General features: G+C 36.9%; 1 protein-coding gene across 1 annotated transcript; it reads left to right on the forward strand.

Moving 5' to 3' along the window:
- The first annotated feature begins 1,218 nt into the window (after positions 1 to 1,218).
- kifc1 (kinesin family member C1) lies at positions 1,219 to 11,842 on the forward strand. Its single transcript, XM_061741385.1, has 17 exons — positions 1,219 to 1,280; positions 2,865 to 2,945; positions 3,110 to 3,209; positions 3,326 to 3,379; positions 3,489 to 3,563; positions 3,696 to 3,897; positions 4,000 to 4,165; positions 4,736 to 4,903; positions 5,773 to 5,886; positions 5,978 to 6,064; positions 6,185 to 6,382; positions 6,685 to 6,849; positions 8,187 to 8,325; positions 8,425 to 8,564; positions 9,826 to 9,899; positions 10,035 to 10,110; positions 10,740 to 11,842. Exons 2-17 carry the CDS (start codon positions 2,868 to 2,870, stop codon positions 10,782 to 10,784), a joined length of 1,881 nt encoding a protein of 626 aa, XP_061597369.1. The 5' UTR covers positions 1,219 to 1,280; positions 2,865 to 2,867; the 3' UTR covers positions 10,785 to 11,842.
- The last annotated feature ends 2,098 nt before the right edge of the window (positions 11,843 to 13,940 follow it).

The raw sequence follows: 13,940 nt of genomic DNA on the forward strand, positions 1-13,940 counted from the left end.
GCCTGCAATAAGTGTGAGACCCGATTAAATATCCCCAGCATGGACATATCTTGAATTAAAGCAAATTCAATAATTCTTGATAAAATCTCTGGAGGCAGGTATTGGCCTACCAGCTCATTTCCAGCATCCTCAATGTCATTGTCAACCAAAGAGTTAGCCATAGACTGTTGATCAGAATTAGCTTCAGTTTGAAACAGAAAGCCAGGTTCATCAGCTATACAAGCAGGTTCATCTGATATAGAGGGGGGGTCGGGATTGTTACAACCAATAGTGTAATAATGTGCCAATAATGTAATAAAACTTTTTTTTTATTACATTATTGGCACATTATTACACTATTGGCTATATTACATTGGAAATGGCCAAAATTATTACATTATTGGCAGTTATTACGTTATTGGCCGTTATTACGTTTTTGGTTGTAACAGGGTTTTTTGTACGAATTTGGATTTGTAGATGTGGAATTTTGCAAGGATAATCAACAAATTAATAATACATGTTTCTTTTGGCTTTGTTCTAAACGTTACATGGACAAAAACATCAAACAACACATCCTTCCAAAATAATTTGAAATCAGTTTCAATGCTTTCAGACACAAAATTACACATATCACTCCAAAAGGTTTGAACAGTCATGCTGTTCCACATATACAGGCTGTCTCAGAAAATTAGAATATTGTGATAAAGTTCTTTATTTTCTGTAATGCAATTAAAAAAACAAAAATGTCATACATTCTGGATTCATTACAAATCAACTGAAATATTGCAAGCCTTTTATTATTTTAATATTGCTGCTTATGGCTTACAGTTTACGATTAAGATTCCCAGAATATTCTAATTTTTTGAGATAGGATATTTAAGTTTTCTAAAGCTGTAAGCCATGATCAGCAATATTAAAGTAATAAAAGGCTTGCAATATTTCAGTTGATTTGTAATGAATCCAGAATGTATGACAATCACAATATTCTAATTTTCTGAGACAGTCCTGTATAGTGTTTGTATAGCAAGATTTGCTAATAAAGTTAAAAAAAAAAAAAGATAAGCCAACACAGAGCGATGTTTTATCCATCGCTCTCGATCGCTCTGAGCCAACAGTGTATACCCCGCCCGGGTTGGACACGCCGGTGAACAAATCAAACGCGAGCTAAAGAAAGGCGGGCGTTGTCTCAGCCAATCAGAGCGGCTCGTCTGAGGCGCGTCCAAAACAACGCGATTTCAAATCCAAACGGTTCCGACGGTCGAGGAGAGAGTAACCGAAAAGAGACACAACCCGGATTTCAGGTATTTTGATTTTATTTATCAGATTATGATCATTTCATTGAGCCCATATTTAGACGTACCGTAGAAAAACTAATTTAGCAACGTTTTTAACAACGTTAAGAATCTGTGACTGAAGCTTTTATGTTTAAGCAAACCGGAGTTCGTGCATTTACTGGTTTTAAGTTACTGATAATAACCAGTGTCTGTAAGACAGAATAATAATTAAAAAATAATAATAATAATAATAATATTATAATATAATAAAAAAATAATAATAATAAAATAATAATTTACGTTTTAAAAAGTTAACTTTCACCTTAAAATCAGTGGGATGTGTTTCAGCTGCTTCTTGTGTCGTGTTATTTTAACCATTAATGTTGTTTTCCATATTCCTGAAAAATCACCTACAGTGGAGATTACAAAACAAACAGGCTCTATATTTTTAAAATATTAAAATTTTTAACATGTTGTATCAAAAACAACATACAAAAGGCGTTTTGCGTTGCATTTTTTATTTGTATGAAAAGTGCTATACAAATAAAGTTTGATTTGATTTGGAAAACTGAGATAGTCTTTTTGTATTTCATAACTTCTCTTGGTGTCACAGATGCGTGCAGCTGTTGTGTTTTTCTGGCTTTGCATGTGAAACGTATTTAAAGATCTTATATATATGGTTACTGGACCTTGTATTTAATCTTAGAGCTGCAACTGTGGTTACAGTTTTAGAAAAGGTTGAAGATTGCCTTTTTTTTTTTGTTAAGCATCTTTGTTGTCTTTATTTGCTACCGCGGTTTGATATTGGATATTATGAATTCAACACCCATAAAACTTGTGATACATACCACTGATTTTGGTCAAACCACTTGTGATGTGTTCATTGTCATCTAGACTATATATCACAAAACAGTAATTATTAAAAAAATCATATATATGGGCTGATTTAATGTGGTTTAATGAATTCAACACCCATAAAACTTGTGATACATACCACTGATTTTGGTCATATTGCTTGTGATGTGTTCATGGTCATCTACACTATATATCACAAGAGAGTAATTATTATAAAATCATATTATGGGCTGATTTAATGAGGTTTAATGAAAACAATCGGTGTTATGTATCACAAGTTTTATGGGTGTTGAATTCTTTGGGCATATGGGCATATATATGCCCATATATATGATTTCTTTTTAATAATTACTGTTTTGTGATATATAGTCTATGATATATGGGTTATGAATTCATAATATCAAACCAATTCAACCGCGTTTTATTTGCTGAACAGCTGTCATGGTATTCCACACATTGCTGGGTCTTTTTATTTATCAGAAAACATATTGTGAAGTTAAATGTGAAGTACATGTAGGCTCAAAGGGGTTGGTCACCATTAAGGTTTGTTTATTTTGGTCATTTCCAAATTAAGAATACAAATACACAAGAAATGAAAGAAAAGAAAACAACAAATGAACATGAAGTCAATGCTAACATTGCATTAGACCAGAATATATAAACAAAACAAGCCGTAGAAGCTTTAATACATGCAGTTTCTTCTGTGTTGTTGGTCTTGACCCCTTGACCCGGGCTCACGTGTTGGTTTTTCTGCAGAACATGTCCCGCTTGCCCGTCATGACGAGCAAGAGGGTTCTTACCAGCTCTGAAAACTCCCAGGACCTGGCACCTGCTCAGGTGGGTGTTTATGGGAGATCTCTCCGTTTTATTCTGCTGCTGCACCTCAAACTACCGGAGTTGGAGCGATCTGTTTTTAAAGTCACAATGTTGAGTTGTTCTTCTAAAACAAAATCTGCAACATTCCTCTCACATAGTTTTTTTTTTTTTTAACATATTTGCAGAAAAGGCTACGTAAAGACCATGAGCTACATAAACCACATGTGGCGGCTACAGTTATAGGAGACAAGCGGCCGGCTGTAACAGCATCCAGGGCACCTATTTGTAAGTCACCTACTCACTTCTGTTCTGAACATCATAAACATTTGTTTTTAGAAACCTCTGTATCTTTTATCCAGTTTGTTGTTAAGTTTTTGTCCTGAAATCTTTTCCTCCGACAGCTAGACCCATCAGAGGTGCAGGAGCTGCCACTGTGGCCATGGCTCCTTCTAGAGGTACAGTAGCTGTGCAAGTTCTACCATAATCACCGTATATCATCATGATAACAGATCCTGATGTCACATGACCATGTTTGTTTAATGTAATGTCTCAATCCTCCATCAGGTGTTTCAAAACCACCTGTAGCATCCACTGCACCAAGAGGAGCCAACGTCAAACAACCTGCTCCTACAAAAACAGGTGACTACGACTTCCTCATAATATTGTGTGATGCGTTTTTTAAGGCGAATGACAAATACAATCATGATATTTTCTGATGTGATTTGGAACGTAAGCTTAGCGTTAATGGCATAAACATGCTGCTCTTGTTAGCCGGCGGTACTGCAGCACCCCGACGGCATGCGTGGGACTTGAAGGGCAAAGTCAGCGACATGGAGGGCAAGATCCGTAATTACCAGACACGGGTCAAATCTGTCAATGAAGAAAACGAAACGCTGAAGGGCTCGATGACGACGACTCGAACCAAAGTCGCCCAACTGGAGAAACAAGTAGAGACACAGAGGAGTCAGATCAGGTGCGAGGGCAATTTTATTTGGAAAGTGCATTCAATTAAGTATTCGTATTGTGAACATTTTGTGTTTTTAGCCCATACAATGTCCCTTTCTTGGACTTCTAGCAAGTATGAAGAAGAGCTGCAGGAAATGTCCGGAGTCTGTAAGGAGCTGGAAATAGTGTCGAGTGAGAAGAGCTTTCTTCAGAAGGAGCTCTCGAATTTAGAAGGAAAATACAAAGTGATGGAGACCCTCCGAGACAGCCAAGAGACGGAGCTGCAGACTCTGAAGGTAAGCAGTCGGCCGCTGAAGGCAGCAGGTTATTACCGCTGGTTGCTGAAATCCAGTCAGGAGTGATTTAGTGGTTAATTCTAATAATCTGTACTAGTGATGCACCAAAATGAAATGTTTTGGCTGAAACCGAAAATAATAATAAACACTTGGCCCAATACCGAACATGGTTCTTCCCAGTTTTTCATTTATTTTGCCAATTTTTTCACCATTGCATCAATCAAATAAATTTGATTTAGTCATGCTTTTCAAAGAAAAAAATCTTTTACAAAATTACAAGGTAGAAAATATTTATTGAACAATTTCCCAGCATTATGTTGTTTTGGTTCCACCTCCTGGTGAATGTTTTTGGTTGGCCAAAGATTTATGTTTGTGGTGCGCAACCGTTACAGGAGCGGCCAGTCTATTTCCTTATATTACAACGCCGTTATTAATTGTTTGTTTTTTTTCCCACTTATTCCACCGAACACCGAAAATGTTTTTTTGCCATTTTCCCGCCGAACAATTTCGGTTACCGAACAATCGGTGCATCACTAATCTGTACTTTTCCTGCGTCTTTTGTTTCTGTAGATGAAACTGTCGGTGCAGGAGTCGACTATGGCCCGCCTGCAGGCCACCCTCAGAGACACCGAGGAAGAGGTCCGTTCTCTGAAAGACACCGTGGCTCAGCAGACGGACGAGCTCCATGCCGGGGAGATGGAGCGCAGGCGTCTGCACAACACCATCCAGGAGCTGAAGGCAAGTGGCAGCCTGGTGTTACGGCCCAGCAGGAGGCCTGCCAGCTTGTTCGTGGGCAGAGTTGACAAGTTACTTGTGCAGAAATCCAGCTGAAAGAACACCTGGGGCCTCATGTACAAAGACTTGCGTGGATTTCCTACTGAAACATGGCGTACGCTTAAATCCAGAAAACGTCCTACGCACAAAAAAATCCAGATGTATGAAACTGTGCATAGGCATGAATCCAAGCACAAGAGTAAGAAGCAAGAATCTTATCTGATCTGCCCCTTTTTCCAAGAAATAACTTCACAAATAACATAAATTAATCATATAATCTGTACATTAATGGAATGAAAATGCTTCCTGTTAACGTACACATATTCATCCAGTGATGGTGCTTTTATAGCAATGTGTGTGCAGTCGATAGCTCCGATTACATTAGGAAAACCGGCTAAATATTCTTTCTCTTCTTACTGCGCCATTTGTGATATCTTCTAACACTGCCAAAGCTGCCATTGTTGTTAACGGTATTTCTGCACCACTTTGCTTTTATATCCACTCGTGTAATTGCAGACAGTTGAATGTGTTAATTGTTCATCAGTGTGTCTCTGATGTGCACATCACTCTGAGGGCTAATTGTTTTCACATTATTAACGGTTTCCCAGCATCACCACTAAGTGTCGCCAACAGACCAATAGCTGTGGAAACGTGCGTACGCCAGCCATGAAGTTGGCGTCGGGCACCGCACATTTCCACGGTCATTTCACTCTTGATTCATCTGAACGTTTGCGTGGAAAAGGGCGTACGCCACGTTTTTGTGCGTACGCACCCTTTGTACATGAGGCCCCTGGTGTTCCTCTGTTAATGTGTCTGCTACTTTCCTCTTGCAGGGTAACATACGGGTGTTTTGCAGAGTGCGCCCTCTAGTGGACGGAGGTCTCAGCCAACATATCCAACTTGCAGCGAGCGACAACAAGTCCATAATGTTGGCCAAAACGGAGGAGGTGAGAATGCTCTTTGCAGCCTATAAAGGCATAATTATCATTTTGAAAACTGTTTGTTCAGAACTGAATTCCCAGTTTTTCTGCTTTTCAGTCTCACACAGGCAAAACTGCAGACACTCACAAGAACTATAACTTCAGTTTTGACCGGGTGTTTGGGCCCCAGGCGTCACAGGAGGATGTAAGCAATGCACACGGGCCAAATTAACATCTAGTTACTATAAAGAAATGCAGTATTTTCTTTACTTTGAGGCTTTGTCTCAAGGAGGAAATTCAGAGATTGTTTTTGTATTTTTCTCAGATCTTTGGAGAGATCTCTCTGCTGGTGCAGTCGGCACTGGATGGCTACAATGTCTGCTGCTTTGCCTACGGTCAGACAGGAAGTGGAAAGACGTACACGATGGAGGGGAATGAGTTTGACGAGGCCAGGGGTGTCATTCCCAGAGCCGTGCAGCAACTCTTCAGAGCCAGCGAGAAGCTGGGAGCGCAAGGCTGGGAGGTCCGTTTTAGGAGAAGATCGTCTCAGTCATTCTCTGAAGAACTGTAGTAGTTTCTTTATAACGCATCAACAGTGGTCGAAGCCACCAAAGCTGAGATGCTGCTTTATAAGTTGTTTAATTTGGTCCCCAGGAGTGAGAAAAGTTAAATGTAGTTATATCATTATTAAACTGAAGTTCTTTTTGCAGAAGTGCAAAAAAAAGCCAAAACAAAACCTTGTCATTAAATCAATGGATAGCGTTTTTGTCAGTGAATACTTTCCTAATTATGAATTATTCAATATTTGTGGTTTTTTTATTTCAGTTTAACTACACAGCAAGCTTTGTTGAAATTTACAACGAGACCTTGCGAGACCTTCTGTACACCGGCAAGGCCAGCAAGAGACCGGAGCACGATATCCGAAAGACGGCCAGCAACGAGGTGACCGTCACCAACCTCACCTACGAGAAGGTCTACACCGAGGATCAGGTACGACCGGCCAGCCTAAACTCTTACGGTGACTGACCGTTATGTGCAATTAGGTTTATGATATGAAAATGAAAATCTGCATCATTCTCTTGTGGATATGTGCTGAGACTCTTCAGGATGAGTCAGACATACAGAATCACACAAGGATCAATTGATGGACCGTCTAATTCAAGCTGTGCACATTTCATTTTATTTCTAGTGTAGTTAAAGGGACACTGCATTAGTGGAGAGGAAAAGCTAGGCCGACCTTACACTTCAATGATCTTACAAGCGATAATTCAAATAGAATTGAATAGATTTTTCATTGTCATGAACAAAGAAGGGGAAAAAAATCTGAATTTTGTTTTGATTTATAATGTACTTCTGTGATGTGTAAAGTGGCAGTCGTGCAAATCAAGGGCAATCTTTTCCGTGTCTTGGCCTTGTGACAAAATTGAAAAAGTATTATTATATTTTTAAACAATCATTAGTTATCCCTCATTTAAACTCTGTCCTTCAATGAGTAAACCAGTTGGGGACATTGTTGTCTCCTGATTCACAAAGGAATCTGGCGGTGGTTTGTTATGAATGATTGTATAAGATCTAAAGTCTGCAGCTTCAAACAAAGGCTTAGCTGCCTTTAAGAAGAGGTTGTGTAGTGCAGTGGTTCTCAAATGGGGGTACGTGAAGGCACTCCAGAGGGTACGTGAGATTTTAAAATATACATATATTAAAAAGTAAAAAAAAAAATCCTTTAAGAATAAATATTTCATAAATAATTGAGGAAAATATAAGTCTAAATTCATAAAATGAATTTTATCTTCAGGAGTAGGCTATTCAACTTATTAGCCTAAAACCGCAGAGTATCCCCCACACCAGGATGGTTCCACCTAACCTGTCAAATGCCACCTGGCTTCACCTGTCAATCACTTGGACCAACGATGGAGTCGTGGTTGAAGCATAGCAGCAATATTTTTATGTTTTATAAATCAGTTACTGATGGCACAGTGCTCTGTTTTAGGTCTTTTTTTTTTTTTTTTTTTTTTTACAACCAAAAGTGCTTTGCGCTGGTTAGGGGGTACTTGGCTGAAAAAATATTTCACAGGGGGTACATCACTGAAAAAAGGTTGAGGACCACTGGTGTAGTGGTACAAATCTCATAAGATTTAAAAAAAAAAATAAGAGCAAAAACCAAAAGGCGAGTGATCAGCTCTGTTTATTTATTCACTAAATTCTTCTTCCCTCTTTTAATTAGCATGATGCTTTCACCTATTTTCACATATTATATTTAAACTTCTGTTTTCTTCTCTGCTCTTCTTGTAATATGAACTTGACCGCGTCTGCGTCTTGGCCGGCAGGTTCTCGGTCTGATCCTCCTGGCCCAGCAGAACCGCTCCACGGCCCAGACGGCCCAGAATGACCGCTCGTCTCGCTCCCATTCCGTCTTCCAGCTGAACATCGAGGGAGTGAATGCCGGCAGGGATGTCAAATGCAAATGTTAGTAGACTCCTGTTTTTAAAACTGATGTAAAATCATATAAATAAACAAAAGTCTTGATTAAAATCAAGCTGCGGTTGTTTGTTTAATCCCTCGTAGCTTCCCTCTGCCTGGTGGACTTGGCCGGCAGTGAGCGCATGGTGAAGAGCCAGTCCCAGGGTGAGCGTTTCAGGGAGATGACGGCCATCAACGGCTCCCTGTCCAACCTGGGCATCGTCATCAGCGCGCTGGCAAATAAGGTGCGTCCCCTGGAGAACCTGCCGACCACGGTCTAATGCCTCGTTCAGAGGCTCTGCAGCTTATAGAGGACTTAGCAATAATCTTTATAGAGGGTCTGCATTGACGTCACTTTCCCACTGGACCAGCCCCCTTACTCGCACTGAGTGGAAAAACATCAGCAAAAATGGCTGCAACTAGTGGAAAAGACGGGATAACAGCCGATTATCGGCTTAATAGAATAGAATAAACTTTATTGATTCCCCCAGAGGGGAAATTTACTTGTGCAGCAGCAAACATACACATAAACTAAAGGCAGTTGGACTTGACAGTGACCAGTACAGTTACCTGAAGAACCAGTGGTCCATGGACATTACAGGACTGTCTCAGAAAATTAGAATATTGTGATAAAGTTCTTTATTTTCTGTAATGCAATTTTAAAAAAATGCATTCTGGATTCATTACAAATCAACTGAAATATTCCAACCCTTTTATTATTTTAATATTGCTGATCATGGCTTACATTTTAAGATTAAGATTCCCAGAATATTCAAAATTTTTTTAGATAGGATTTTTGAGTTTTCTTAAGCTGTAAGCCATGATCAGCAATATTAAAATAATAAAAGGCTTGCAATATTTTAGTTGATTTGTAATGAATCCAGAATGTATGATTTTTTTTTTTTTTTTTTGTAATTGCATTACAGAAAATTACAATATTCAAATTTTCTGAGACAGTCCTGTAATATTTGGCCACGAATCGAGTTTCCTGATATTTATATGTACTTAATTTCTACGCCGGGGAAATACACAAAGCAAAGCTTGAAGGCATACAAAAGTATTTACGCTTGGTCCTACTTCAAGGCAGGATTTGTTATAGAAATTAAAGTGATGAGGACACCGAACTTTATGATTTGGCCGTTTAACATTACCTGATACAAAATGGGAACCGCAAATCCACGTTTCGGTGCCTGGAATCCATTTGTTTCTGTGAATTGCAGCGATCCATTTGTCTCTCTTAAGCTTATTTTTCGGCTGTCTGTAAAACGATAACTCCAATTTCTTGCTAAATCTATGAGTACGGTCGATCGCACAACAGCTCTTTCCCATTTAAAATGTTTTCGAGTTCCTCAAACTGAAAATCTACGCTGCCACTCAGTCTTTCTGCCACTCAGTTGGCGAAACCCGCTGTGACGTCATGCGCATTCCCTCCATTCTCACTACAAGCTTTGAGGAAACATGCTGCCTTGTATATTTGGTTGAACATACATTGAATTTATTTTCCAGGAGAGCCATGTTCCGTACAGGAACTCCAAGCTGACCTACCTGCTTCAGGGCTGCTTGGGAGGGAACAGTAAAACGTGAGTTCTGCATACTTCATTTAATCCTACCACACAATGTGGCGTCAATCGCCAGATTTAACCAAGCGGTAAAACTGTAGCTGCTTAACTCCTGGTTCACACTGATCGTGTTTGGTTTTGTTTTTGTCTCCTCAGCCTCATGTTTGTGAACATTTCCCCAGAGCCGGACAGCTTTGGGGAAACTCTCAATTCCCTTCGTTTTGCCAGCAAGGTAAGCAAGTAAAAAGCATTGTATCAATAAATTATTGGTTTTCATTCATCTTATTAAAATTCCCCTTACTTTATCATATTTTATTTATTATTGTTATTATTATTATTATTGTTGTTAAAGAAAGTACACAAGAGCCTGTTATTAATCCTTCCACAAAATCTCAGTAATTCTAATGATTTTCTCTATTTATTACTTGATGCATCAAACATCTCAGTAAAATCTATCAGGATGATTTGCTAACGGACAAAAAACTGGAAACATCACTGCTCTAATAAAACTAATGACTGATCAATCCAGCCAAGACCCTAATTATAAGGTCAAATTTTTATACATACTGGCCTGATTTTAAAATGTGCCATAAACGAGTCAAAGACCTGATTCCTTATTTAAGTTGGTTGTCGGTCTTTGCTTGGTTTCATATCAAATCGGAAAATGAATATCTTTTAAACAAATGTTGAGAATGATATCAGTTCACTTCAAAACAGATGAACAGTTGTGTTTTAAACTATATTGTCTATCGTCTTAGTGATTCCTATATATTCCTTTTAAGTGACGTGTACGTGGATATGATGTGCATTTCCTTTGAGTGTAATATTTTCTTATATTTTGTATTTGTTTTTCTTTTACAGGTGAACGACTGCGTAATTGGGACAGCAAGTTCCAACAAGAAGTAGATTGATCCTTTTTTATTATTTTTTTTCCTCTCCAAAATTTTAATTTTCGCAGCATGAGTATAAGCGTTTTTCATCAATAAAGCATAGTGCAGTTTGGCACGCGCCGTAGTATCTAGCAACAAGAACCAAAATGTTTGTATCTTCTCAGGGCCTCCATTGTTCTACTAATGCAGGCTTTTAATAATTCCTTATTTCACCCTTCTCTGTGCATTTTGGTATATGTACATATTTCATCGTCAAATTTGTATCTTTTTTTTTAATAAGTGTTCAAAAGATTTGACTGAGTTGATTCTCTGATGTTGACATTTAATCAACATAATTCATGTAACTAACAAGGAAAAGAACAACAGATATTTAGCCTTTTTCTTGTTGCTTCCACCTCATGATCCATATAATTGCAATATAATAGTGTCATTACTTTTTTTTTAATTTGGTTTGTTTGTAAATACTTTGCTAAACCTGTATGTTTAAATTTTCCATTTGCAATGTCTGGTCCAATGAGCTGTGATAATAAAGACATTAAATGGACTTTTAATTTTTCCTCTGCCACTTGGTGATTATCACAGGACTCGATGACATCGCTGAAGGCTTCGCTTGTGATTTTTGACATTTCTATCAAACGTGGAATTCCTCAGTCTGCTTAAAATATGCAAATATTAGTTATCATATATGGAAAAAAAAAAGATAAAATGAAAGTGTTTGTTTTGTGATGTTAAAGACTTGCCTAGTTCTTATGTAAAGACCACGTGTTATGTGACGGACAGATGCCGGAGCATTAACTCCACCTTCTCCAGTTTAAACTTCTACACCTCTAGAAAGTTGTGGTAGACTCCGCCCTCCTGAATTGATGAGGAAGTAGGACTATTTAAGATTTTATTAAACTGGTAAATTCCTGTGGGAATAACTGACAACTCCTTGTATGGACATCATGGGGTGTGTAAATAGTTCAAATTTTCAGGGTTTACAAATGTGTTTTTTTTTTTTTTTTTTTTTGTCTAATCAAGATGTTTGTTTTTTTTTAATTGCTTTTTTCATATAAATCTGTGCTAGCAATAATTGCATTAAAACCATAAAAACAGACATTTTTTTGTCTTTTTTTTTTATATAAGAACCTAAGTTGGCTTTGAACTGTGACATGTTTTATTTATTATCAAAACAAAAAAGTTCGGAATAATTAAGCAAAACTAAAAATCCAATTTTGAAAATTCTGAGTATTTGTTTTGCTCAAGTGTTTTCATACAATAATTGGTGAAAATAGGGAAAAAATAATTTCATTAGAGAGCTTATATTTTTCTGTGAAATAAAGGATATAGGATGCTATATTGGGCATTATTATAACCTCAGGGGGCCACAGTGTCTCTCGAATTACCTGTCAGTTTTCCTGTCTGTCATGTCTGTGCAATTTATTAAAATTGCCACAGCATCGTTATAATACTGCAATAGAAAAAAGCTGCTCTGAATTCTGAGGATTAAATTGCATAAAACCATTTCTACAATTGTATTGTAATTTTCTAATAAAGGGACCACATACTGGTGTATATATCTACATCACAATAACATTTTAAACATTTTATTTTGTGGAGACTAAAAGATAAAACTGCCTAGTCCATTATTTAACTAACTTGACAATCAATTTGACACTACATACTGTAGTATTTTCAAACAATTATATATATATATATACATATACACACACATATACACACACATGTATCTGTATCTATAACACATATACTCCCAGAAGAAGAGCGGATTTGTCTTTACTGTGATATTAAGGATATTGAAAATGAGTTCCATTTTGTATTTTATTGTCCTGTGTATCATGAGTTGCGTCAGAAATTATTTGATAGGTGTAAGAATTTGGATTTGATGTGGGTAAGTGATGCTGAGAAGCTCAAATGGATTTTTGATTATAAAGTATTTGCACTTGCTGACTATTTAGAGAAAGCGTGGGATAAACGAAGAAACGTAACATATACGTGAAAATATCCATTCTGGATTTTGTTGGGGAGAAAGAAATATTAAGTATTTTTATTTTATTTATTTATTTTGTTTTTCTGGTGTACATTGTGTAGCTCCCAAGTGAGTGTGATATTGTATATTGATGATTTTCTGTTTCTGGTGTCTTATAATCCTATAAGGGATGGGTCTTCGAACATGACACAAAAATAAAACTCATTCATTCATTCATTCATTCATTCATTCATTCATTCATTATATATATATATATATATATATATATATATATATATATATATATATATATATATAGCAAAAAAGCAAAAAAAACCTTGTTCCAGTGGCAGATTTTTCTACTTGAAACAGGTGAAAATTGTTGTTTTTTCCAGTGATGAGTCTTGTTTTAAGTGTAATGAGATTTTTTTTACTAAAATGAGACATTTTAACTAGAAATAAGACAAATATTCTTGTTAAGATTTTGAGTTTTTGCAGTGATCCATTTTACTTATCCTGAAGGACAGAGTCACATTGATAAGTTCAGAAAACTGTTTTTTATTGTTGTGTTTTGATGTATTTGATGTAAGCCCAGTGGATATTTAAAGCTTACAGAAGGCTGCATTTAACTGCTGCTATGTCATTCCTGCAGTATTTCTGCAGCTGTTTTGGTCACTGCTATTATTTGTAATATATTATATTATTTGTAATCAGCACAAATTATCTGTCCCCATATGATAAAATCCACCATCCCCCCCTGACCTTTTTTTTTACAACTCGGGTACTGTCTACCAGTGAATGTGAGCGTTTTCTTGTGTACACATAATTTGTTTGGAAAATTCAATAAAACAATTTTCTTTTTAAAAATCAGGATCATGTCCTAGTATTTAAATATATCACTTAATCATCTGCTGTTACTCACCGCCTAATTTACCTGACATCAGTTGAATAAGGGGAGTACCGGCACTTATTTTTGTCAACTTAAAGCACTGTGTAATATATATATATATATATATATATATATATATATATATATATATATATATATATATATATATATATATATATATATATATATATATATATATATTACTCTTTTTAAAGACGTTTAAGAACATTTTGTAACTTCAAATGTGCATTATAATGAACCTAACGAGGTGAGAGGGCATCGTTCTGGCTGCACGTGTTTCCGTGGTGGATGTT

The sequence above is a fragment of the Cololabis saira genome, chromosome 15 (assembly GCF_033807715.1).
Source record: "Cololabis saira isolate AMF1-May2022 chromosome 15, fColSai1.1, whole genome shotgun sequence".
Taxonomy (NCBI): domain Eukaryota; kingdom Metazoa; phylum Chordata; class Actinopteri; order Beloniformes; family Belonidae; genus Cololabis; species Cololabis saira.